This window comes from Panthera tigris, chromosome B3 (assembly GCF_018350195.1).
Source record: "Panthera tigris isolate Pti1 chromosome B3, P.tigris_Pti1_mat1.1, whole genome shotgun sequence".
Lineage (NCBI taxonomy): Eukaryota > Metazoa > Chordata > Mammalia > Carnivora > Felidae > Panthera > Panthera tigris.
In genome coordinates, this window is record NC_056665.1 from 138,177,345 (window position 1) to 138,202,883 (window position 25,539).

The 25,539-nt window shown below is 44.1% G+C and overlaps 1 protein-coding gene across 1 annotated transcript in view; it reads left to right on the plus strand.

Moving 5' to 3' along the window:
- The window catches only part of AK7 (adenylate kinase 7), a gene marked incomplete at its 5' end in the record, with an annotated part of 69,348 nt that overhangs the window by 12,849 nt on the left and 30,960 nt on the right, over positions 1 to 25,539 (plus strand). Inside the window, 4 exons of the mRNA XM_042989278.1 lie at positions 3,461 to 3,555; positions 12,518 to 12,628; positions 22,828 to 22,908; positions 25,273 to 25,361. Coding sequence (XP_042845212.1) covers positions 3,461 to 3,555; positions 12,518 to 12,628; positions 22,828 to 22,908; positions 25,273 to 25,361 — 376 coding nt within the window. The remainder of the gene's footprint in view (positions 1 to 3,460; positions 3,556 to 12,517; positions 12,629 to 22,827; positions 22,909 to 25,272; positions 25,362 to 25,539) is intronic.

A 25,539-nucleotide genomic window follows, 5' to 3' on the forward strand; every position in this document is an offset into this window, starting at 1 on the left:
CGGTAAATTCCTAGCAGTGCTATTGCTGGGTCATAGGGTAGATCTATTTTTAATTTTTTGTGGAACCTCCACACTATTTTCCAGACCGGCTGCACCAGTTTGCATTCCCACCAACAGTGCAAGAGGGTTCCTGTTTCTCCACATCCTCACCAGCATCCATAGTCTCCTGAGTTGTTCATTTTAGCCACTCTGACTGGTGTGAGGTGGTATCTCAGTGTAGTTTTGATTTCTATTTCCCCGATGATGAATAATGTTGAGCATCTTTTCATGTCTGTTGGCCATCTGGATGTCTTCTTTGGAAAAGTGTCTATTCGTGTCTTCTGCCCATTTCTTCACTGGATTATTTGTTTTTTGGGTGTGGAGTTTGGTGAGTTCTTTATATAGATTTTAGATACTAGTCCTTTATCCGCTATGTCACTTGCAAATATCTTTTCCCATTCCGTTGGTTGCCTTTTAGTTTTGTTGATTGTGTCCTTTGTGGTGCAGAAGCTTTTTATCTTCATGAGGTCCCAATAGTTCATTTTTGCTTTTAATTCCTTTGCCTTTGGAGATGTGTCAAGTAAGAAATTGCTGCGGCTGAGGTCAGAGAGGTTTTTTTTCCTGCTTTCTCCTTGAGGGTTTTGATGGCTTCCTGTCTAACATTCAAGTCCTTTATCCATTTGAGTTTATTTTTGTGAATGGTGTAAGAAAGTGGTCTAGTTTCATTCTTCTGCATATTGCTGTCCAGTTCTCCCAGCACCATTTGTTAAAGAGACTGTCTTTGGGGCGCCTGGGTGGCTCAGTCGGTTAAGCGGCCGGCTTTGGCCATGATCTCACAGCCCGTGAGTTCGAGCCCCGCGTCGGGCTCTGTGCTGAAAGCTCAGAGCCTGGAGCCTGTTTCAGATTCTGTGTCTCCCTCTCTCTGCCCCTCCCCCATTCATGCTCTGTCTCTGTCTCTAAAATAAATAAACGTTAAAAAAAAAAATTAAAAAAAAAAAGAGACTGTCTTTTTTCCATTGGATATTCTTTCCTGCTTTGTCAAAGATTAGTTGGCCAAATTTGGGGGTCCAATTCTGGAGTCTCTACTCTATTCCATTGGTCTGTGTCTGTTTTTGTACCAATACCATACTGTCTTGATGATTACAGGTTTGCAGTAGAGGCTAAAGTCCAGGATTGTGATGCCTCCCGCTTTTTCTTCTTTAGTATTACTTTGGCTATTCGGGGGTCTTTTGTAGTTCCATACAAATTTTAAGATTGTTTGTTCTAGCTTTGAGAAGAATGCTGGTGCAATTTTGACTGGTATTGCACTGAATGTGTAGATTGCTTTGGGTAGTATTGACATTTTAACAATGTTTATTTATTTCTGAGACAGAGACAGAGCATGAGTGGGGGAGGGGCAGAGAGAGAGGGAGACACAAAATCGGAAGCAGGCTCCAGGCTCTGAGCTGTCAGCACAGAGCCTGACACGGGCTCGAACTCACCAACTGTGAGATCATGACCTGAGCCGAAGTTGGATGCTTAACCGACCGAGCCACCAGGTGCCCCAAGAGATTTAAATAATTAAGAAAATGTTACTTCTCTGTTTTCTGGAAAGGTTTTAGCTGTGCTGCCAGGCTTCTGAGATAGAGTGTTCATGTCTGCAAGAAAGGACAGTCAGAGGCCTCCAGTCTGCCATCAGCGTCACCTGGGGGGGATGGGGTCAGTGGGGCTTTGAGAATTTTGTCATTTTACCTGATGTGCATATTCTTAGATTTGGGACCTGTTTTCCACTTGGGTTTTTTTTTTTTTTTTGTATGTTTGTTAGTTTTGCGTGTGTTTGCAATGAATATATATTACTTCTTAATAATGTTTTATTAAGTAATTTTAAAATATCTCAATATAAAAAGATTCTCCTACCTTGCCTTTCAGAGGAAGGCAAAATGACACAGGAAAAGGGAATAAAGTATTAGAAATGAGAGAAAACATTTGCATATAAGGGTAAAGTGGGGGCGCCTGGGTGGTTCAGTCACCCAGAGCATCGAACTCTTGATCTCAGAGTCATGAGTTCAAGCCCCACACTGGGAGTGCAGCCTACTTAAAAAAAAGCGGGGGCGGGGGGGGGCGGAATAAAATGTGCTTGTTCACCAGTGAAAAAGCAGATTATTTTAGATCCATTAAAATAATCATAAATGAAAGGCTAACCCACTTCGAGGATGTCTAAGTGTGCCAGGGAGTCACAAAATAGGCCAGCCGAAAGCACAGGAGGACAGAAATGGTAAAAGGGCAAAATTAAATTGAAGCGGCAATTTTTGTTAATAGAATAAAAATGGAAACTAAAGTGAACACTTGAGTCAGGGATTAATATGTGGACACAGTGTTCTCCTACTTAATTCTGTAACGTTGTCTCACCTCGGGCTCAGAATCCGCACGTTTATTAGATTCAGGATATCAGCACTTTATTGTTTTGCTTCTTTAGGGAATCAGCTCATGAGACTAAAAATGTACCATGACAACCGTGTCACTTAGATCCTCTGACAGTGTAACGAGACCTCCCTTTAGCAGATTTCTTTCCTTCTGGAAGATTCTACTTCACGAAAAATATTTTAGCAGCATCCCATGCTCAAAGTATTTAAGAGGTTCAATGCTTAAATGTGCAGAGAGCCCCCCTGGGGAGGGACAAAGCCTTCAGAAATCAAATGTTTACCTTTCCACCCACCACTGTTCTAAATTCGGATTCCTACAGAGCGTTCCCACTCAGCTAGTCCTGCTGAACCAAAGGCCCTCCAGCCATGGCCCACAGCACCTGCTGCATGGGCCGCCCTCCCCCGGCCAGGTAGAGTGGGAAGGGTGGGCACACCCCAAATTGCTTCCTTCCACAAGGGCGCAAGCTACACAGGAATGCTTTGTGTGTGATCAGAAGGGGGCCTTGCCTTTTGACTGGGGGCCCTCGCAACCCTCAGACCTAACCTTGATGGGGCTTCCTGCTCCGTTCTCCACGCAGCTGGCTGGCTCTGGGACATAGTGGGGAGAGCACAGGCCTTGCAAGCAGGCTGCTTGGATCGGACCCCGCCCAGCCCTCTTCCATGACTCTGGGCAAACCGCACCTCTGTTCCCCCATCTGTAAGATAGAGTTGATAGTAATACCTATCTCGTAATGGTAAGGATTCGGTAAAGCTCGTGAACTGTTGCAATCGAACCAGCTATGATCCTTACTACCACTGGCACTCCATGAAAGTGAAAGCACGTTGCTAGAGGCCAGGAGACAGGAACGGGGGTTCAGGTTGTAAGCTGGGCTCAGAAGAGGTCAGGTGGCTGGAGGGAGAATGCCAAGAACATGCTAGGGACATGTGGGGGTGGAGGGGGGGACAGGCCAGTGGAGCAGAGAGGTGGCACTTGTCTTAACGTGCTCCCTGAAAAAAGGAGTAATCTCAAGTCCCACACATGATTTGGAAAACCAGGTCTTTGTGGATCTGAATAACTGTCCTGCCCTTTGGCCCCGCAGCACTGAATGAAGAAGTCAGCCACTTCGAGAAGCGAAAGCTATTTATTTTGGTATCCACAGTGATGACCTGGGCACGCTCCAAACTCCTGGACCCCGTAAGTAGAGCACTAGCTTTTCCTTTCTGCGACATCCCACCCTTGAGACGCCCTGATGTGTGTGTGGAGAGAACTTTCTCTAGGGCACTGTGTCTTCTTACACACTCCTGAAGCCCATCCCGGAATAAGCGTTCAACAGAAATCACGGACCCCAGGCACGCTGAATTCTAAGGGGCCTCGTTGTGCTATGTGCCCCGAGAAAGGAAAAGGAAACTCTACAAATGACACTCAACCATAACCATGCTTACGTATCACTTACACTTCTTGTTTGAAGAAGCTCTTTCAGACTTAGACCTGTGTTTCTGCCCCATACCTTCTTGCGACGGAAAGGGGAATATAAGCAACATGCTGTTGTGATAACAACCCCCAACTTGTTCATATTCGGAGTCCAGACGTCTGACTCACGCCTCCCTTCTTTGTCCGCACGGTAACTCAGTGTGAACCCTGCCTCGCAGCATTTATTTCCTTTTCTGTGAAGCCCGTAGTTCTTACTTCGCAAGAAAATGTGAAGCCACAGCCACTCTCCCAGGGGCTGCTTGTTTTCTTTACAGATACCAGGTTTACATTCGCGGCTCTGCCCCAGTGCCTTTGTGGCATGAACTGCCTTTTAGTTTCAGCGCCGAATCACGCCGTGATCTTTTAAAGAGACATTTAGGAAGGCAATTAAATGATCACATGCGGTACCTAATTCCATCTGGAAGGATGATAATATGAACAGCTGTGCTCAAGGTCACCCTCAGGCACCAGCAAGGACAGAGTCAATGTTCCTGGCTGAGAACGGCTGTAATCAGCCGTTGATCCCGAGGCGCACCCTAACGTCAGAGATGTCAGGATGTCAGGGGGAAATGCACACGTTAGAATCAGTGGGATACATTACCTATAACAAGGAGATATTTAGGGATTTATCACACCTCGCCTCAAAGGCCATTTGTTTGTTTAACTGTCTCTCCCTTGGTGAAGCAGGACATGCTTGTCGTAGGGCCCTGAGGGTTTCAGTCCTTTTCTGAAAAGTAAAGTTCGCTCACCCACTGCATTTGGTGGCCCCCACCTCAAGGGCCAAGCCAGTCGTTGGACCCTGTCGTGGTTCTTTCCCTCAGCATGTCCAGCGAAGGGTCTGCTACAACACAATTATTGGTCAGTCGACTGGCTGCAGGCCTGGTTGACCGTGCTCAATGAGTGAGAAACCGCTCGTACTGACTTAAGCAAAACGGGAATGTATTGACTCATAGCTGGTAAGTCCAATGGTGGACTTCAGGCACAGCTGGAACTGGAGGCTTAAACACAATGTCTTCAGACCTCGCTATGCTCTTTCTCTCTTCCGTGGCTTCTTTGGTCCTGAGTAGGCTTTGCTCTCACGTAAGCTCCCCTCCCGTTGGGCCCCAGCAGCTCCCAGGCTTACGTCCCCTGGAGCTTCAATTCTCTTTTCCACTTCCGTTTTGTCTCATCCCAGGTCTTGAGCCTAAACCTGAGCCGGTCACAGTGGCCAGGGGAACACAGAACTCGGGGTGGGCAGGCCTGGGGTTCTATACTCACTTCTAGAGGTGGGGGTGACTGGCCCCCAAACTACAGGGGCGGAGAGTGGAGAAGAGATGGGTCCTCCAAAGAAAATAGGGGGAAATGGCTGCTGCGTTAGTTCCTATGCCCTGTGGCACGTCCCCATCTTCCCATTATGGCTCTAACTTATATGTCCGTAAACAGCTCATGATGGACTGACGTGAGGCTTATTAAGGTATAAGGTACATAGAGTACCCATCACCCTCTTCCTCGCACAGTTCTGTGAGTTTTGACAAATGCATATGGTTGTGTAACCACCACAGCAACCAAGATAGAGGACATCTCCATCACCCCCCAAAATTGTCTACCTTGCACCATACAAAAGCTCAGTTCCAGATGGATCTCATTTTTTGAGAAATATTAATAGAATCTACACAGGGAGTCTCTTAAACAGGACCTAGTAATGCTAAATATGAAAATAAAATGAATAAATTCAATTGCAATGAAGTGAATGAGGCATTTATGGATGAAATGATGCTATGTGTGAGATTTCCTTCGAAATCATCCAGTGGATGAAGAGGTAGATGGGGGTGGAGAGGAAACCAGTTTCACTATGTAGGAATCTGAATCATCACACAGACCCCAATCGAAGGGTGTTCTATTCAATAACTGGCCTATATTCTTTAAAGATGGAAAGGAGAGGGAAAATTGAAACACTGTTCCAAATAAAGACGATTGAGACATGGCGGCTCAGGGCCAAACGTGATCCTGGATTGGAGTCTGTACCAGAGGAAAAGTGCTATAAAGAACATTACTGGGACGGTTGACAAAGTTGGGGCATGGACTGTAGATTAGATAAAATTATCCTATCAGTATGAAATTTCCTGAATTTTGTCACTGCACTCCGGTTTCATAGGAGAATGTTCTTAGGAGATACACACTGAAAAGTAAAGAGAAAAGGGGTGCGGTGTATGCAATCTGCTCTCAAATGGTTCAGAAAAAAAAAAATAATTTTAATAATTAAAAGCAAAATCTTCACCCAGCCCAGAAAATCCCTCCACAAGGCAGGAGAGAAAAGAAATAGCTTTATTACGGAACAAGCATTAAAATGGAAGGTCATGCTTGGCATAGGCGATCCACTAAGAGGTTGCAAACGTAGAAGGAAATCTCACCTTTTTCTAGAGTCAAGCAGATACAATCCATTGCATACATGTTTCCTGGTCAACAACAATTAGCTCTTGAGTGAGAGGCCTTGACATCACCATCTGTCACAAATAGTTTGTCTCAGAGTCACCTAGTAATTTGGGTGGCCATCTGTGTTAGCTAATTGGCTTTATCCAGAGGAAAAACAAACCTTTCGTAGCTTTATGACAGGAGGTAGTTTCGGAGCTTAGAGCAAGGCTTCCAGCAAAGTGAGGCTCCTACCTGCCCACCAAAACTGGAAGACAGGGGTCCTCTCTCCGCTGACGTTTACGTTACAATTTTTTAAAATTTATCTATTTTGAGAGAGACAGAGACAGCATGAGTTGGGGAGGGGCAGAGAGAGAGGGAGGCAGAGAATCCCAAGCAGGCTCAGTGTTGTCAGTGTGGAGCCCGACTCAGCTCGATCCCATGACCTGAGGCAAAGTTAAGAGTCAGATGTGCTTAACCCACTGAGCCACCCAGGTGCCCCAGGGAAAGTTTCTCTCTTATTCATATAGAACATATGACAAGTGTCCCAGATGAATGAGTACGTGTCCTCCCAACTCTGATTTGAGACCCAGACTCCTTCCATTGGATGGCTTGACCATCTCCCAGAACGGCCTCTAGAGTCATGATGCAAATCTATATCAAGCCAGGGAGCCCCCCCTGGGGAGAAGTCACAAAAGATCATGCTTGGGGGAACCTTTGCAAGCCAGGCCTGAAGACATGTGCGTCCCTTCTCTAAATCCCTTAGGCTAAAACCCAGTCACATGGCCACACCCAACCGCAAGAGAGCCTGGGAGGTGTAATCTCACTTTGTGCCCAGGAAAATCAGGGTGGTCCGGTCTTTGGCACAGAGAGAAGTCTGCCAGGAGACCTCTGGGAAGGGCTCATCTCTGATAAAGAGAGCCTTCAAGGAAGATGTTACCTTCTTCCCTCTGGGAATATTATTGACTGTGGATATGACACTTGGGATTGCTGTTGCCAGTGTTGCTTATAAGCCTGAAGAGGAGGGCCACACAGTGAGTAAGGTAGAGCTCAGAGGGCATCAGAGGAGCAGAGAGGCCCATCACGGGGCACCTGGAGCCACCGGGTTTTTGAATGTTATTTATCGGAGGTCATGAATCCCATCAGTGTTGGGGCCATTTTGAATTTGACTTTCTGTTACTTGTAGCCAAAAGCAACCAAACGGACATAAAACTGTATAAAGAGCGTTTTTATTTATTTTATTTATTTTATTTTATTTTTTTAATATATGAAATTTATTGTCAAATTGGTTTCCATACAACACCCAGTGCTCATCCCAAAAGGTGCCCTCCTCCATACCCATCACCCACCCTCCCCTCCCTCCCACCCCCCATCAACCCTCAGTTTGTTCTCAGTTTTTAACAGTCTCTTATGCTTTGGCTCTCTCCCACTCTAACCTCTTTTTTTTTTTTTTTCCTTCCCCTCCCCCATGGGTTTCTGTTAAGTTTCTCAGGATCCACATAAGAGTGAAACCATATGGTATCTGTCTTTCTCTGTATGGCTTATTTCACTTAGCATCACACTCTCCAGTTCCATCCACGTTGCTACAAAAGGCCATATTTCATTCTTTCTCATTGCCATGTAGTATTCCATTGTGTATATAAACCACAATTTCTTTATCCATTCATCAGTTGATGGACATTTAGGCTCTTTCCATAATTTGGCTATTGTTGAAAGTGCTGCTATAAACATTGGGGTACAAGTGCCCCTATGCATCAGTACTCCTGTATCCCTTGGGTAAATTCCTAGCAGTGCTATTGCTGGGTCATAGGGTAGGTCTATTTTTAATTTTCTGAGGAACCTCCACACTGTTTTCCAGAGCGGCTGCACCAATTTGCATTCCCACCAACAGTGCAAGAGGGTTCCCGTTTCTCCACATCCTCTCCAGCATCTATAGTCTCCTGATTTGTTCATTTTGGCCACTCTGACTGGCGTGAGGTGATATCTGAGTGTGGTTTTGATTTGTATTTCCCTGATAAGGAGCGACGTTGAACATCTTTTCATGTGCCTGTTGGCCATCCGGATGTCTTCTTTAGAGAAGTGTCTATTCATGTTTTCTGCCCATTTCTTCACTGGGTTATTTGTTTTTCGGGTGTGGAGTTTGGTGAGCTCTTTATAGATTTTGGATACTAGCCCTTTGTCCGATATGTCATTTGCAAATATCTTTTCCCATTCCGTTGGTTGCCTTTTAGTTTTGTTGGTTGTTTCCTTTGCTGTGCAGAAGCTTTTTATCTTCATAAGGTCCCAATAATTCACTTTTGCTTTTAATTCCCTTGCCTTTGGGGATGTGTCGAGTAAGAGATTGCTACGGCTGAGGTCAGAGAGGTCTTTTCCTGCTTTCTCCTCTAAGGTTTTGATGGTTTCCTGTCTCACATTCAGGTCCTTTATCCATTTTGAGTTTTTTTTGTGAATGGTGTGAGAAAGTGGTCTAGTTTCAGCCTTCTGCATGTTGCTGTCCCGTTCTCCCAGCACCATTTGTTAAAGAGACTGTCTTTTTTCCATTGGATGTTCTTTCCTGCTTTGTCAAAGATGAGTTGGCCATACGTTTGTGGGTCTAGTTCTGGGGTTTCTATTCTATTCCATTGGTCTATGTGTCTGTTTTTGTGCCAATACCATGCTGTCTTGATGATTACAGCTTTGTAGTAGAGGCTAAAGTCTATAAAGAACGTTTTTAATACAAAAGAATTGTAAATATAGTAGAATATTTTCATTTGTATTTATTTTGACAAGTGGGAAAATCTTAATGTTTATGGGGCTTTCTTCTTTAGTATCTATTTTATTTTATTTTATTTTATTTTATTTTATTTTATTTTAAGTTTAGTTATTTATTTTGAGAGAGCAAGAGAGTGGGAGAGGAGCAGAGGGAGGGAAAGACAGAAACCCCAAGCAGGCTTTGTGCTGTCAGCATGGAGCCCGATGCGGGGCTCGATCTCACAAACCTGAGCCCAAATCAAGAGTCCAATGGTCAACCAGCTGAGCCACCCAGGTGCCCCAGTATCTGTTTTAAAAGTATAGCTATGTTTTTGCTTTTTTTTATGTGTGAGTTAAGAGGGGTGAACTTTACTCAACCAAATAATCCAGAGGAAGAAACTGGTGCATTCTGATAGTCACACGGAATAACCAGCTGGGAAAAGGAGTCCAGCAGGTGGGTAGTCCACACAAGCAATGAAACACAATGACCAACTAAAGAGTGGGTCCAACGCCATATTCCAAGACAACAGATTTCACCCAATATCCTATACAAAAAGGGGGAAATCACTCTGCAGAGTCAGCTTTTCACCTCCTGGAAGGACGAAGCCTCTAAACAAGCTTATTGATTGCAGTGAGATGCCCAGGAGACAGGCTACGTTTCCAGAAATGCTACCAGACATCGATATGTATCAATTATAGGATAATGGATATAATGCCAACCCAAAGTCGACTCGTCATCGATTGGAAAAGCAGAGATGCAAATAGTTGCAAGGATCTAAAACCTATATGAAAGATACAGGTTATCTATCTATATATAAAATATATATAGATATTAAAATATATTTTACTGGTGTATTTGTAACACGTGACATTTAAGGACTAGAAGGAACACAGTCAGATGATAGTAGCAAAGGTTCATAATGTGAAAGCCAGGTCTCTGTCCCAACCAGGAATCGGGAGGACAACTCAGAAGCTGAAGCCCAGGTTGGTTGACATTCACGGGCTACCGTGCAGCTGGCCAGGGAGGGGGTGATCTTGCTTGTCCATCAGTCCCAGTCTCAGAATGTTAAAGACGAGTTTGACTGGCCATCAAAACCTGAGCACCGGGGCGCCTGGGTGGCTCAGTCGGTTAAGCGTCCGACTTCAGCTCAGGTCACGATCTCGCGGTCGTGGGTTCGAGCCCCGCGTCGAGCTCTGGGCTGATGGCTCAGAGCCTGGAGCCTGCTTCCGATTCTGTGTCTCCCTCTCTCTCTGACCCTCCTCCGTTCATGCTCTGTCTCTCTCTGTCTCAAAAATAAATAAACGTTAAAAAAAAAAAAACAAAAAAAACCACAAAACCTGAGCACCAGGGATGTGACCGTCTCTGCGGTAGCCGTGAGGACTGAAGGAAAGACAAATTCTACTAGAAGAGGGGTGCTGGGCACCCAGTCACAGGGAGCAGGAGAGTCCATGAGGCAGGCTGGCCACCCTATCATGACAGTCTGGGGCCGTAGGGATGCCGGGACTCCATTCATCCCGGAGGGAAAGCTGATAGTGAGTAGGATGGCCAGATTTAACAAATACAAGTACAGGATGCCCGGTTAAATTCTAATTTCGTGTAAATGGTGAGTAATGTTTAGCCTACGTCTATCCCGTGAGATATTTAAGACATATTTACACTAAAAACTCTTTGGTGGTTTATCTGAAATTCAAATTTAGCTGGGTGCCCTGTAGTTCTTCTAGCGACCCTTTATGTAAGCCACTGGACATGCTTTAGAGGTCAGCTTATCCCGTAACATGTACTCATTGAGTGCCTACCATGGACCCAGAATTGTTCCCCTTGAACACTAACTCTCTCCCCGTTTTACTCCCCATGCCAAAACCCCCAATCCACCTGCCCTAGCCTCACTCCCTTCCCCCCACCCAACAACCCATCGTACATCCTGTTAACTCATCACCCAAAATGTGTCATAATCCATCTTGCTTTCTTTGTATCCATGGCAATGTCCTAGACCAAGCCTCAGCCGTTACCACCTTCCATTGTGAAAGCATCCCGGGAACTGGTGCCTCCGTCACCTCCTTCCAATGCAACCTTCAAGGGACAGCCTAAGTGACCTTAAAATATAATTCAGATCATGGCTTAGTGCTGCTTAAAATGCTCAAAACCCTTCAATGCTTCCTTATGCTCTTAGTATAAATCTAAACTCCTCCACATGGCCCACAAGCCCTGGTAGACTGCCTCACCCTCCACCAGTTCCCAGCTTGGTCCCCCATCATTTGGGCCCTTCCTCCCATTTCTCCAACCTGCCAACAATCGGGGTCCTCAACCCTGTGTTTCTTCCGTTTCTCTGATTCATTCCTTGTAAACTCAGGGCTCAAATGTTTTGGGTTGATTATGTAACTTGGGCCACCGTGAAGTGGTTGAAAGTCTCCTATTGAACAATGTGGTTTAAAAATCCCCCTTCAGGAGTGCCTGGGAGGGTGAGTCCAGTAAGCTTCCGACTTCGGCTCAGGTCACGATCTCACGGTTCGTGAGTTTGAGCCCCGTGTCGGGCTCTATGCTAACAGTGTGGAGCCTGCTTGGGATTCTCTCTCTCTCCTTCTCTCTGCCCCTCCTCCACTCTCCCTATCTCAAAAGTAGATAAAATAAGCATTTGAAAAAATAAAAAAATAAAATCCTCATCCAACTACTAGGACCTCTAAATCTGGATGGATTTAGAGAAGCCACTCTGTACCATGGGTCTCAGTCTCCTCCTTTGAGTCTCTGTAAGTTTCCGTTTTGTGGTTCTGGAAGAATCCTTCCATGCGACTGGGCATGAGGGTGAGCTGTGGGAGGACTGGACACAATGTACAGCCCAGCGGACTGCCAAGAAATATTTTTCATCCCTGATTCGCAATGCAAATTGATATTTCACCTTATCTGATGAAGCCTGACATAGAAATTTGCACATGGAATGTTCTTATGAGGTTGATTCGAGGGGAAAGGGCAATGTGGAAGAGAAAGAAAGACCCATGATTTAGATTAAAACATGAAACTATGTAACTTGCAAGAACTATTAAGAAATGGGTTATCGAGGGGCGCCTGGGTGGCTCAGTTGGTTAAGCATCTGACTTCGGCTCAGGTCATGATCTTGTGGTTCGTAAGTTCAAGCCCCGTGTCGGGCTCTGTGCAGACAGCTCGGAGCCTGGAACCTACTTCCGGTTCTGTGTCTCTCTCTCTCTGCCCCTTCCCTGCTTGCACTCTCTTTCTCTCTCTCTCTCAAAAATAAATAAACATTAAAAAATAATTTTAAAAAATCAAAGAAATGGGTTACTGAAGGTCTTGATGGAATCCCAGAGACAACCTGACGCTGTCTCTACAAAATAAAAGAAAGACATTTGAATTTTTTTGTTTCAATTAAGTATAAATGATAAAATTTGGCCAGCTAAAGCATTTTCAAGGAAGTCAAATCACTGTAAAAATAAGCAGTAACTTTTCAGATGCTTTATTTGAGCTCTTTGGAACATAGCCGAGCCAGCATCTGGGGCTTAGATGTTTTATGTAGCTCTTAAGTTTCACCCATCCAATCTGGATTTTTTTCTTTCACAGGATGATTCTGAGATCCCGTTTACTGAGGAGGATTATCGAAGAAGAAAGCAACATCCTAATTTTCTGGACCACATCAATGCCGAAAAAATGGTTCTCAAATTTGGAAAAAATGTAGGTCTGGAGTAGTAAGGCATTTAGGGTAAGAGAAGTCCTTTCTGAGGCAGCGCTCAACGCACGTGGCCAGGACTGTTCTCCGTGCCTTACGGACATCATCTCAGCTCGTTAAATGCCTCTTTCCTTGCCCTCTCACCCACAGGTCTCTGAGCTTCAGGCTCATCCCAAGATGAGCCTTGCTTCTGGTTCTGGCTTTGGTCCAGTCCACTAAGTTGAGAGCCTTGTGTTAGGCCCCAGCAGAGCTCAAGCCCTTATCCACTAAGGTGTGGGTCCAAAGAGTCCCTGAGCCCAGAAGAGGCAAATAACTCAGAGCTGGAGTGGGGAAGAGGGGAGCCACATTTCCCCTTGTTCCAGAATCTATCTCATTTGTTTCTTATAACCGAAAAGTGCCTATTAACCTTCCCTTAAAAATAAGGCGGAGAGGACATCCGGCAGTTAAATAAGTGGCCCAAGTTCATACAACTGGGATTTGCTGAGCACCGTTCTGCGCGCACAATTCTTGGCCTTGTCTGATCCACTCCTTACAACAACGGTCTTGAATCTGTACATAATTATCCCTATTTCCCGGATGCGGGCACTTCAGGAAAGAGGCGTGGTTCAGAACTAGATCCATCAGACTGTGGGGTTTATTTATTTTTTCTTGATTTCAAAGCTCAGTCTTTCAGTAGAGTTGATCTTGACACAGGCCTGGCCACCAGTTATTAAGATCGACCCATAGCTGAGAAACTCTTGTAAATAATAACACTTCTTAGCCTTCTGTTGCAGCAAAATTTATCATTTGGAGATATATATATATATCTATTATATATATATATATCAATATATATATATATATATCTATGATATATATATATCATAGATATATATATATATTGATATATATATATCAATATATATATAAATATATATATATCATAAAACTATTATATTCCCTATCTTTTGTCAAAATAGATGGTAGGAGTGCCTTGGTGATGAATACGTTTACTACACCTAAGAATTATCAAGGGTTTGCTTACTATGTGCCAGGCACTGTGCTAAATGTTTTACTTCTGGTAATCCTCATGGGTTTACTTCTGGTACATCCTATATAATCCTCAACATTCTGTGAACCAGGTGCTGGTACCTTCATCCTCCTTTAACTTAGGTAGAATTTATATAGAACCCCCAAACTTCTAAAGGTTCCATCCACTATGTTTTGCCCAGGAGCAGAACACCCACAGTAGGGATATGTAACAATGGTTCCAAGGTGACACCTAGTGGGCTCAGAGGATATTACAATGGGAACTTTGTCCCCACCTTCTGTCCTATTAAAACCAAAAAAAAATAATAAAATAATTTTTTTTTATTCTGGCAATGCAAACACCACAAGTATAAAATATTTGAAGAAGATAATATAGGATTCAAAGTTCTAGCCCCTTTTCTGCCATTAATTTATGACCTTAGCTAAGTCATTAACACTTTGGAGTTAAAATAAATGAATAAAGGCACTGGACTAGACAGGTCTAAATTTCTTCCACTTCCAAATCTTGTGAGTATATTATTTTATTGAGCTTTGAGCTTTGCCCCAGGTAGAGAATCCATGATTTCTTTTTTTTATATCAAAATTTTTTTAATGTTTATTTATTTTTGAGAGAGAGAGACAGACAGACAGAGAGTGAGTGGGGGAGGAACAGAGAGAGAGGGAAACACAGAATCCAAAACAGGCTCCAGGCTCTGAGCTGTCAGCACGTGACCTGAGCCGAAGTCTGACGCTTAACCGACTGAGCCTCCCAGGTGCCCCAAGAATCCATTATTTCTTGATTATTTATGCCAAATTATGTAGAAGAAAACACACATAAACATAATTGATGCGACTAAAAGTGTAAAATGGAGAAATACTATCATTTTAATATCTGTTTTCTTATAGAAACATTAAATTTATTTCATGCTCTAAATAAAACAATCAAAACTTTATTGAAAAGATTTATTCTAGGGGCGCCCGGGTGGCTCAGCTGAGCACCCAGCTCTTGATTTCACCTCAGGTCGTGATCTCACGGTTTGCAGAATCAAGCCCCGAGTCAGGCTCCGTGCTAGGTGGCAACTGCTTGGGATTCATTCTCTCCCTCTGCCCCTCCCCCACCAGCTTGCTCTCTCTTGCTCTCTAAAAATAATTTTTTATTTTTATATAAAATATATTTGTATATAAAAATATATTTTAATAGATTTATATTTAAATATATTTATATTTTATATAAAATACATAATATATATGTATATATATAATATATATATAGTATTCGCAGCTTTCTTAATTAGTCTTTACTGAACAATTAATAAAATCAGGTTGATCTGGCCAACTTGGTCATCTCAATGACACTATTTAAAAAAAAATTTTTTTTTTAATTTTAGAGAGAGAAAGAGTGCATGAGCAGGGGAGGGGGAAAAGAGAGAGAGAGAGAGAGAGAGAGAGAGAGAGAGAATCTTAAGTAGGCTCCCTGTTCATCTCGGAGTCCGATGTGAGGCCCTGTCCCATGACCCCGGGATCATGACCTGAGCCAAAATCGTGAGTCAGACGCTCAACTGACTGAGCCACCCAGGCGCCTCTCAATGACCCAATTTTAAACCTAGTGCTTTTCATTGGGTCGATTGAACCTTAGAAGTAAACTTTAACCCATTCATTTAACACATGTCCTTTTAGATCCTACTGTGTACCAGGCACCGTGGCTAAGAGCTGGCCTCCCGGCCGTGAACAAGCAGTTGAGGTCTTGGCACTCCTCAGGCTGGTTGTCCAATGCTCTTCTGCTGACCACACCTGCAGCCATCACATTCATTTTTATGTACCACCTAAATATATGTAGTAATATATGTAGTCCCCCCGAAGGCGGACTCCTTTAGTTTTCTGAGACAAAGGGGGAGCCCTGATAATTACACAAGTTGCTTAAATAGTTGTGATTTGCCTAACACTAAACATGGCTTGAACTGGGTGCCTCTATCTTCAAAGGAGTCACACTGATTATTTAGAATATTTTAGGGGCACCTGGGTGGTTCAGTCGGTTCAGCGTCAGACTTCGGCTCAGGTCACGATCTCATGGTTTGTGAATTTGAGCCCCGCATCCGGCTCTGTGCTGACAGCTCAGAGCCTGGAGCCTGCTTCGGATTCTGTGTCTCCCTCTCTCTCGCTCTCTCTCTCTGCCCCTCCCTGCTCATGCCTGTTTCTCTCTCAAAAATAAATACACATTAAAAAATTTTTAAAAATATTTTAAAATATTGTTAAAAATACAAGTATATTGACTTTAATTAGTATTTTAAATTAACCAGAATTGCCTGTCTATCTTGCAAATTACTTCAATCATTAAGTCGTCCCTGAATACCACTTAATTGTGGGGTATTGTGTACATAGTTCCTGAAAAAATGGTCACCTGTCAGATCTCGATGGCAATTTATGAAATTTATTGTAATAATTTGTTTACCACACTGACTTTTGATGCTTGTATTCTCTGGCGAACCCAAGTTGCTCATGATAATTTTTTAATAAAAAATATTTCCAGGGCTGTTTGTCTGGCTCAGTCAGTAGAGCATGAATAACTCTTGACCTCAGGGTTGTGAGATCAAGCCCTACATTGGATGTAGAGCTCACTTAAAAAAAAAAAAAAAGTTTCTGGATTTGCTTTGATAATGCCATATTGGAGATTTTTGCACTTAGATTCAAGATGATAAGTGAAAATGGCTTATAGTCTGCCTTTGTCATACTGTCTCTTTCCTGTTTTAGTTTCCTGGTTTTACTATTCCCATACAAATTGAAAACAAAATTTACTGTTCTCTTGTAATTTATATGAAATTGGGCATATCTCTTGAATATTTGGTAGAATTTGCCTATAAAACGATCTTGGACTGGGTGAAGGCAGTCGTGGGTTTTGGGGGCAAGAAACTAGCCCTATAGGCTAAGTTTTCAAATTAACTGGCAAAAGTTGCCCATAAGTCTCTCCTAAGATGTTTTTTAAATTTCTATTTGTAGTTTAGTCTCCCTTTTCAGGACGAATATTGTGAGGGGGCATCACTGCTTTCCCACTCTTTTGGTGCCCATGAGGAAGAGCCTGGGTTTCCTCCCCAAAGGCTGTCTTCTTGCCGGCACCTGTTACCCCGCGGCTTGAAGCTCAATCGGGTTACGTGATTGGTGGCTGTGTCAGGGGCGTGGTCACGTCATGTTGACCATGACCCACCTCCCTCTCGTTGCTCTGGGCTACAGCTGTAACGTAGCTGCATTCAGCGTTGCAGAATTCAATGTTGCTGTGCCTGCATTCAGCGTTCAGCGTCTTCATGCCCTAAGTGTTGCAGGGGCAGCCCCCCAGGGGAGAACCAACCCATAGTTTTCTGGTGCTGCCTGTGCCTGGTTGGGAAAATTTGTCTTATTCTGGAGTTCAGGATTAGGAAGCCCCTCATCCCTGCTCAGCTAAGTAAGGTCCTCTAGCCTAAACCACACCAGTAATAAAGTTGTGACTTGGAGATCCATCTGCCTTTTTACAAAGTTTTAATCTCTTTAATCTTAAAAAAAAATTGTGTTTAATTTTTATTTTTGAGAGAGAGAGCGAGCAAGCAGGGGAGGTGCAGAGAGACAGGTGGGGCAGAGCATTCAAAGTGGGCTTGGTGCTGACAGCAGAGAGCCTGATACAGGGCTCGAACTCACAAACCCACGAACCACGAGATCATGACCTGAGCAGACTCTGACGCTTAACCAACTGAGCCACCCAGGCACCCCAAATATTTTTAAATGTTTATTTTTATTTATTTATTTTGAGAGAGAGAGAGAGAGAGAGAGTGCAAATCAGGGAGGGGTAGAGAGAGAGAGGGAGAGAATCCCAAGCAGGCTCTGAGCTATCAGTGTAGAGCCCAACAGGGGGCTCGATTCCATGAATGGGGAGTTCATGACCTGAGCTGAAATCAAGAGTTGGACACCTAACCAACTGAGCCATCCATGTGCCCTAAATCTTTTTTAAATCTTCAGAACTCCAAAAGGAAAAAAGTGTCTGTTTCAGCAACTCAAACTCCAACGTTGCTGTTTATTTGTGTCTTACCCTTCTTTTCTTCATCAATCTGAATCAAATTTTTTTATATTTTAATGTTTATTTATTTTTGAGAGAGAGAGAGACAGAGCATGAGCAGGGGAGGGGCAGAGAGAGAGGGAGACACAGAATTGGAAGCAGGCTCCAGGCTCCAAGCTGTCAGCACAGAGCCTGATGCAGGGCTCGAACTCACAAGCTGCAAGATCATGACCTGAGTGGAAGTCAGACACTTAACCAACTGAGCCACCCAGGCACCCCTGAATCAATTTTTCAATTTTTTTTTTAAATGTTTATTTATTTTTGAGACAGAGAGAGACAGAGCATGAACGGGGGAGGATCAGAGAGAGGGAGACACAGAATCTGAAATAGGCTCCAGGCTCTGAGCTGTCAGCACAGAGCCCGACACGGGGCTTGAACTCACGGACCGCGAGATCATGACCTGAGCCGAAGTCGGCCACTCAACCGACTGAGCCACCCAGGCGCCCCTCAATTTTTCAATTTTATTATTCTTATCAAAGAGGTAGTTTTTGCTGTGTTCTGCTATTTCTTTGTTTTTTAAGAAATCAATTTCTCTGTCTTTATTATTCTTCTTTCTAATTTGGGTTTATGCTGTTTTGTTTTAGAAGCTAAGTTTATTAATATTCAATCTTTGTTTTTCTAATATAACCACTTAATGCCACAAATTTGCTACCAAGTATAATTTTAACAGCTTTCAAGTTTTGAAGTGCCATAAGTGGTATTTGTATTATTATTAATTTCTACAAATTTTCTATAGTCTATTAGAACTTGGGAAGCAGTGCTGTGAATTATTGAGAAATGGTTTCTTAAATTTCCAGATATCTAGAGAAGGTGTTATCTTTTTGTTGTTCATTTCTAACTTAATTGCTTTTTGGTCAGAGAATGTGGTCTGGGGTGGTCAGAGAATGTGGTCAGAGAATTTGGTCATGAGATTCTTCGCTACATAGTACATGGCCTGTGTTGTTTTTATTTTAAATTCCACATGGACTTGAAAAACCTGTGTATTTCAAACTGTGTGGAGTTTCTATATATGTCTACTTAGGTCAAGTTTCTTAATGGGGTTTTGCATATCTTCCTAGTTTGGGGTCTCCTGAGTTGATCAATTACTGACAGGGATATACTATGGAGTACATTTATCCATATCTCCTTGATATCATGTTAGATTTTTGGCTTGCTCATTTCAAGGCACAGTCTTGTAACCCCTTCACAGTGTGCAACATTGCCAGAACGAAACTATAAAATCTGTTTATTTTTTCTTAATAATTGAGAGCAGGACGATATCCCCAGCCAAGTCCACAGCTTTCCAGACCATTCTCAGGCATTAATGGAGTCTTTTCTAGTTCTTACAAAGGCTCAGACAAGTTTAATACTAAAGCCATCAGTCTACCATTTAATTTTAAACTTCTCTCCTGCTAGCTCAGCCTGACTCAGGCTGTGATGAATGCAGCGGGGAGGGAGGCTAGGATGTGGTCAACTCTCTTCCTCCACCTTAAATCAGCAACCTTGACTCCTCTCTGTTCCTTACTCTACACCTGCCTGTTCTTTATCATCATCTCTGTTGTCACCATCCTCATCATCGTGTTCGTTTCCTTTGTTTCCCATGCCTTTATTTTTTCATCAGTACAAACATATTTATTCCACAATCTCTGCTCATTTCTACTCTTTCTTTTTTTTAATGCTTATTTCTTTTTGAGAGTGAGAGAGAGACACAGAGCATGAGCAGGAGAGGAGCAGAGAAAGGAAGACACAGAATCCAAAGCAGGCTCCAGGCTCCGAGCTGTCGGCACGGAGCCCGACGCGGGGCTCAAACTCAGGAACTGTGAGATCGCGACCTGAGCTGAAGTCGGACGTGTAACCGACTGAGCCACCCAGGCGCCCCTCTGCTAATTTATTTTCTGAAGGCAGTGCAAGTCTGATTTCATTTGTGGTGGATTGTTTGTTCCCTCATAAGTTTTATAATTTTGGTTTGTGAGCTCATCTTTAGTAAGGTCTTTTTCTACAAAGTCACTATTAATAAACATATTTTCTGGCAATTTATGGAACTCCAATTATAAAAATAATCCTGTAATTTGACATGGATTTTTTTTTAAATAGTATCGCTTTAAACTGTCAACATTGGTTTCTTAATAGCTCATCGCCCCTAAAAACCTCATGTAGATGAGTTCTCAGGGGAAAGGGGGCTAATGCGAAGTCTGTGTTCACCAAAAGTGCTGCTATAAAAGTCTCAAGGATGTTCATGAGTCGGGTGCCTTCAGGATTCATCATGGTCCGTGGGAAATGGGAATTCACCATGTGAACATGCTTTACAGTTTGTTATTGGCTTCATGGTCAATGCTGTGCCCTCAAACCAGCACACCTCTGCTACCATAAGTCACCACTCTTGCCCCAGCGTTGTCCCTTTACTGGGGCTTTAAGGGACAAGGGAGGTCCCTGGGTGGGGGTAGCAGGGGCTTTGTATCTGCCTCTCTGAAGTGCTCTAAAGAGTCTCACTGCCTAAAATGCTTTTTATGTTACTTTTTGGCTCTGGAATATCTGGATTAGGCAGGGAATTTCAATGTGAAAGACAAACCTTCGAAAAGTACAAGGCCAAGGTTAAAATTCTCCAGGGAGCGTTTTTTCCTTCCAAAGCCTTGGCTAGGTTGGACATGATTCTTTCTCGCCGTCTTCTGTCGCAGGGAGGACTTCCTTCTAAGGTCACCCTTTTGTTGTGAACGCACCCTTCATACTGTGGCCCAACTCTCTGCTCTCCCCACTCTTGTTTTCACTTCTGGTTGTTTTTTTTTTTAAGTTTTTATTTATTTATTTTGAGAGAGACAGAGAGAGAGCGCGTGCACACATGAGCAGGGGAGGCAGAGAGGGAGAGAGAGAATCCCAAGCAGGCTCCGCACGGTCAGCTCAGAGCCCAGTGAGGGGCTTGAACCCACAAACTGTGAGACCACGACCTGAGCTGACATCAAGAGTCGGACACTCAACCCACTGAGTCACTTCTGTTTTTGGCTCCTAGCGGGTAGCTCTTATTTCCTTGAGAATTCTGCCTTGCTGGCAGGATACGAGTGACATCTTACTGGGCATTTTTTGGTATTTGTGCTAGGAGGCTTTAGATTTTTTAATCCACCACCTGGGCAGAAGAGATTCATTTTCCCGACAGAGTTTCTGGACCCAGTTCCAACGTGTGTGTGCGCACACTCTGGGAGGGGTTTTCCACGAGGCAAAGACAGTCTCGGCACCAGCTGGGTGTCCTACATTTCAACTCAATTCTGACACTGTCTTCCTGGAGGTGACGTCAGATCCCGCTAGGGCTCAGCCCTGCAAGCCTGCCCCCTGCCTCTTCAGACACCAGTTGTGTTGTGGGGTCGTCGAGCACAACGGTCAAGAAAGAATTCCTGAGACGCTGTATGTAACGACTTAGTAAGTTTATTTAAGCAGCATGGGGACAGGACCCGTGGGCAGAAAGGGCTGCACTTTTTCTGTACGAAGCTGGTGGTTATATGCTGAGTGCTCAAGGGGGTAGGGACGTGCAGGAAGTATGAGATCAGAAATGCTTCTTCGAATTTCTACTGGTGAAACTGCTTTCACGAGATTTCTCTGGTGTGTATCATTCAGTTCAATATTAACTGTCAGTGAAATACACGGGCAGTCATGAGACCCTAGAAGAATGTAGCAACCCGTGTGTATTTGATCCTTATCAAAACTATGCAGGCTATAGGTCAGCCTTCTGAGCTAAAGTGAACATTTTTCTGCTTCTACCCTCTTCAGTTGCAAGCCCAAGTTGTCACCTGTGCTTCTGACCAACCCATATGGGTTGGAGGTTCCAATGACCCCACTTACCTCCCCCACCTTAGGTTTGAATAGTTTGCTAGAGTGGCTCACAGAATCCAGAGAAACATTTTACATACTAGATTACCAGTTTGCTATAATAAAAGAATATAACTCAGGGGCACCTGGGTGGCTCAGTTGGTTAAATGCCCAACTCTGGATTTAGGCTCAGGTCACCATCCTGTGGTTCACGAATTCGAGCCCCATGTTGGACTCTGTGCTGACAATGCGGAGCTTGCTTGAGATCCTCTCTCTCCCTCTCTCTCTGCCCCTCCCCTGTTCACTCTCTTGCCCTCTCTCACTTGCTCTCTCTTTCTTTCTCAAAAATAAATAAATACACTTTTAAGAATATAACTCCGGAAGAGCCAGATGGAAGAGATCCGCAGGGCAAGGGATAGGGAAAGTCATGGGGTTTCCCTACTCTTCCCAAGTCTGCACACGTTTCACCAATCTAGAAGCTATCCAAGCCTCCTTTTGGGCTTTTATGGAGACTTCATCGTGTTTGAGTAAATCGGTGGCCATCGGTGACTGAACTCCTCTCCACCCCTCACCCCTCCCTGGAGGTGGTACAGGAGTTGGAAGTTCTGACCTTCTGGTCACAAGCTTGGCGCTTCAGGCAATCAACCCACATCTCCAGATTGGGTCCAAAAGTCACCTGATTGACATAACAAAAGACACCTTGATCACTCTGTTGCTTAGGACATTCCTGTAGTTTTAGGAACTCAGTGCCAGATATGGAGGTGAAAACCGAATATATGTATCTTGTTATGAATCACAATGTCACGTGTCGTAGCGTGGCCCGTTCCTAGAAACTCCATATGTGTGTCCGCCTCCCCTACTGGGTAAGTAAAGATCATCATGGAAGGACCCATTTTTATATCTCCCTTCTTCTGTAGGTGCCAGTATAGTGCATGGAGCTGTTAAGTTCTCACACATAATCGTCTCTGGCTTTTAGTTAATTAAAAGTCCCAGAGCGCCTGGGTGGCTCAGTCGGTTAAGCATCTGATTCTTGTTTTGGCTCAGGTCATGATCTCCTAGTTCGTGAGGCTCTGTGCTGACAGTGTGGAGCCTGCTTGGGATTCTCTATCTCTGTCTCTATCTCTGTCTCTGTCTCTGTCTCTCTCTCTCTCTTTGCTCCTCCCCTGCTCACGCTCAATCTCTCTCTTTCTCAAAATAAATAAATCAACTTAAAAAAATGTACCAAATCAATTTTAATAGTGGCCAGAAGCATTCATATAGTACTCATTCTAACCACGAAAATAATCTGGTTTGGTATGATTAATAATATTACATTTAGCTTTTCTCCTGTACTTTATCTAATAGGTCAAAAAATTCGCGACTTACGTGGTTGCTGCTGGACTTCAGTATGGAGTGGAAGGAGGCATCTTACATTATTTTTTCAAGGTATGAGTTTGCAGTGACTGAGTTTTTTTTTTTTTAAAGCATTTTACAGTAAGGTTATACAATTTGAAGATGTTTTTTTCTATTTTCCTTTCCTGTTACTAACAATTTGTATTTACCACACTCTCGACATAATAAGGAAACAAGATGGATCTCCTTTAATTCATGAGACAAACATCGATGCCTCTCATGGGCCGGAAACCATTGTAGATTCGGGGAATCCGATGCTGTAATAAAACCCCTGCGTTTGTGGGGCTTGGGTTCCAGTGGGGAAGAGGAGGAGAGTAGGAGACAAGGGCCAAATTAGCCAGTACACGTTGAGTATTTCAGCTGTTGAAAAACAAAATGGAAAGCAAAAAAGCAGAGAAAGGTGGAAAGAGAGCTGGCGGTAGGGCTAGGAGGTTGTATCTTGGATATGATGGTCGGGGAAAGCCTTTCTCATGAGGGGACACGTGAGCAGGAAGTGAAAAGGGAGGTGGCTCCTTTGCTTTCTGGGGGAAAGGCAGCGGGAACTGTAAGCACACAGACCGGAGGCCGCAATGTGTGGGCTGTGTTAAGGGACAGCAAAAAGCTGCGTGGGGCCGAAGTGTGGGACAATGGTAGGTGACGATGTCCATTTGTAGTCTCTCCTTATCGGTTCTCAGCTACCCCTCACCCACCTGACCACTGAATGTTGGCTTTCTCAGGTTCCTGCCCCAGGCCCTCTGGTCTTCTCTGTCTACACTCTTTCCCTGGGAGGGTCTGTCCATTCCCATGACTGGGGCCAATGACTCTCAAACATAAGTTTCTCCAGCAGGGCTCTCTCCTTAGTCCTAGCTCTGTACATCCGGCTGCCTATTTATTCGACACCTCACTTTGGATGGTTCGCAAACCCAAACTCCACCTACGGTCACCCCCAAACCTGCCGTTCCTCTAGGACCTCATCTCCGAAAATGGGACCTTCTTCCACCCAGCTGCACCAACCACAACCCAACCCCTCCCTCCTTCTCATCCATCCCCCAGTACTGTAGAGCCAACCTCCCCAGTATCTCCCTTCTCTCCAACCGCGCTCCCCCAGTCCTCCACCCACGGGCTGGGGAGGGCAGACATCTCTTGTCTGCACAACTGTCCTGACCTCCGCCTTCCCGTTTCAACTCTTAATCCCCATCATTCTTTCTAGTGGCAACAAAAGAAAATCTGTTGTGAATTCTTCAGTGGTTTACTGCTTCAAATTCAACGGTCTACTGCTTGAAGTTCTTCAATGGTTTTGCAGAGTCCAAAATATCTTACAAGATCCAGTGGTTTGCTGTGGCCCCCACGCCTACCTCTTTGTTTAAAAGTCACTTAAGGGGCTCCTGGGTGGCTCAGTCGGTTAAGTGCCTGACTCTCGATTTCAGCTCAGGCCATGATCTCGGGGTCGTGAGATTGAGGCCCGCATTGGGCTCTGCAATGACAGCTTGGAGCCTGCTTTGGATTCTGTCTCTCCCTCTCTCTGTCCTTCCCCTGCTCTTTTGCTCATGTGCTCTCTCTCTCTCTTTCAAAATAAATAGACTTTAAAAAAATAAAAGCAATTTAAAATAATCTAGTACCTGACAGCTGAACAATACCCAGACTGTCTATTTACTGAAATACCTAATGCAGGGAAAAGACAAGGACTTGGACTCTGAAGATCAGGGTTCAAATCTAGGCTCCCCAACTCATCAGAAATGTAGCCTCCTGCAGAATACTTTATCAACTAAGCATTTCATCTATGAACTGATACTAATTATCCCTGGCCCTGTGGGAGGAATTTTAGACTTGAATTCACATTTTTTGGAAAGAGTGGAAGGTGTCACACATATGAAAACATTTCCTTTCTGTATAGACGCCATGCAGATGACTCCTGAAGAGAGCCAGGAAAGATAGATTTCTTGTAAAGTATTTCAGCCCTGAGGTTACACTATTTCTCTTAATAGGACTCGATCAGCAACTAAATCCCATCAGAACTGGTTTTCAGGGGCGCCTGGGTGACTCAGTCTGTTGAGCGTCCAGCTTCGGCTCAGGTTATGATCACACAGCTTGTGACTTCGAGCCCCCATCAGGCTCTATGCTGACAGCTCGGAGCCTGGAGCCTGCTGCTTCGAATTCTGTGTCTCCCTGTCTCTCTGCCCTTCCCCTGCTCTCTCACTCTCTCTCTCTCTCTTTCTCTCTCTCTCTCTCTCAAAAATAAATAAACATTAAAACAATTTTTTTTAATAAAAAAAAGAAAGAACCGATTTTCAAAACATCCCCTTAGGCGATGACTTCATCCGATAACTGGGTCTTTCGGATGCCCCTGACTATGGCTATGTGTGTGAGCCATAATAGTTATGTATAACCAGGGAAAATATGCTTTTGCTTTTCTTTTAGATGGCTTGGTTGGGTGAGGTCCCTGCGTTGCCAGTGTTTGGAGATGGAACAAATGTAATCCCAACAATCCATGTTCTTGATCTAGCAGGGTAAGTATCGTCCTAGAGATACGACTTCCCTAGAAGTAATTGACTAACGTGCTGGTGTTGGAGTGAGCCTGGAGTGAGCACTTACACACGCCACGACCCTCACATGTGTTATTGTATTTATTCTTGGCAACGACCCTATGCAGAAGGTGTGGTTATTATCTCCAGTTTGCATCTGGTG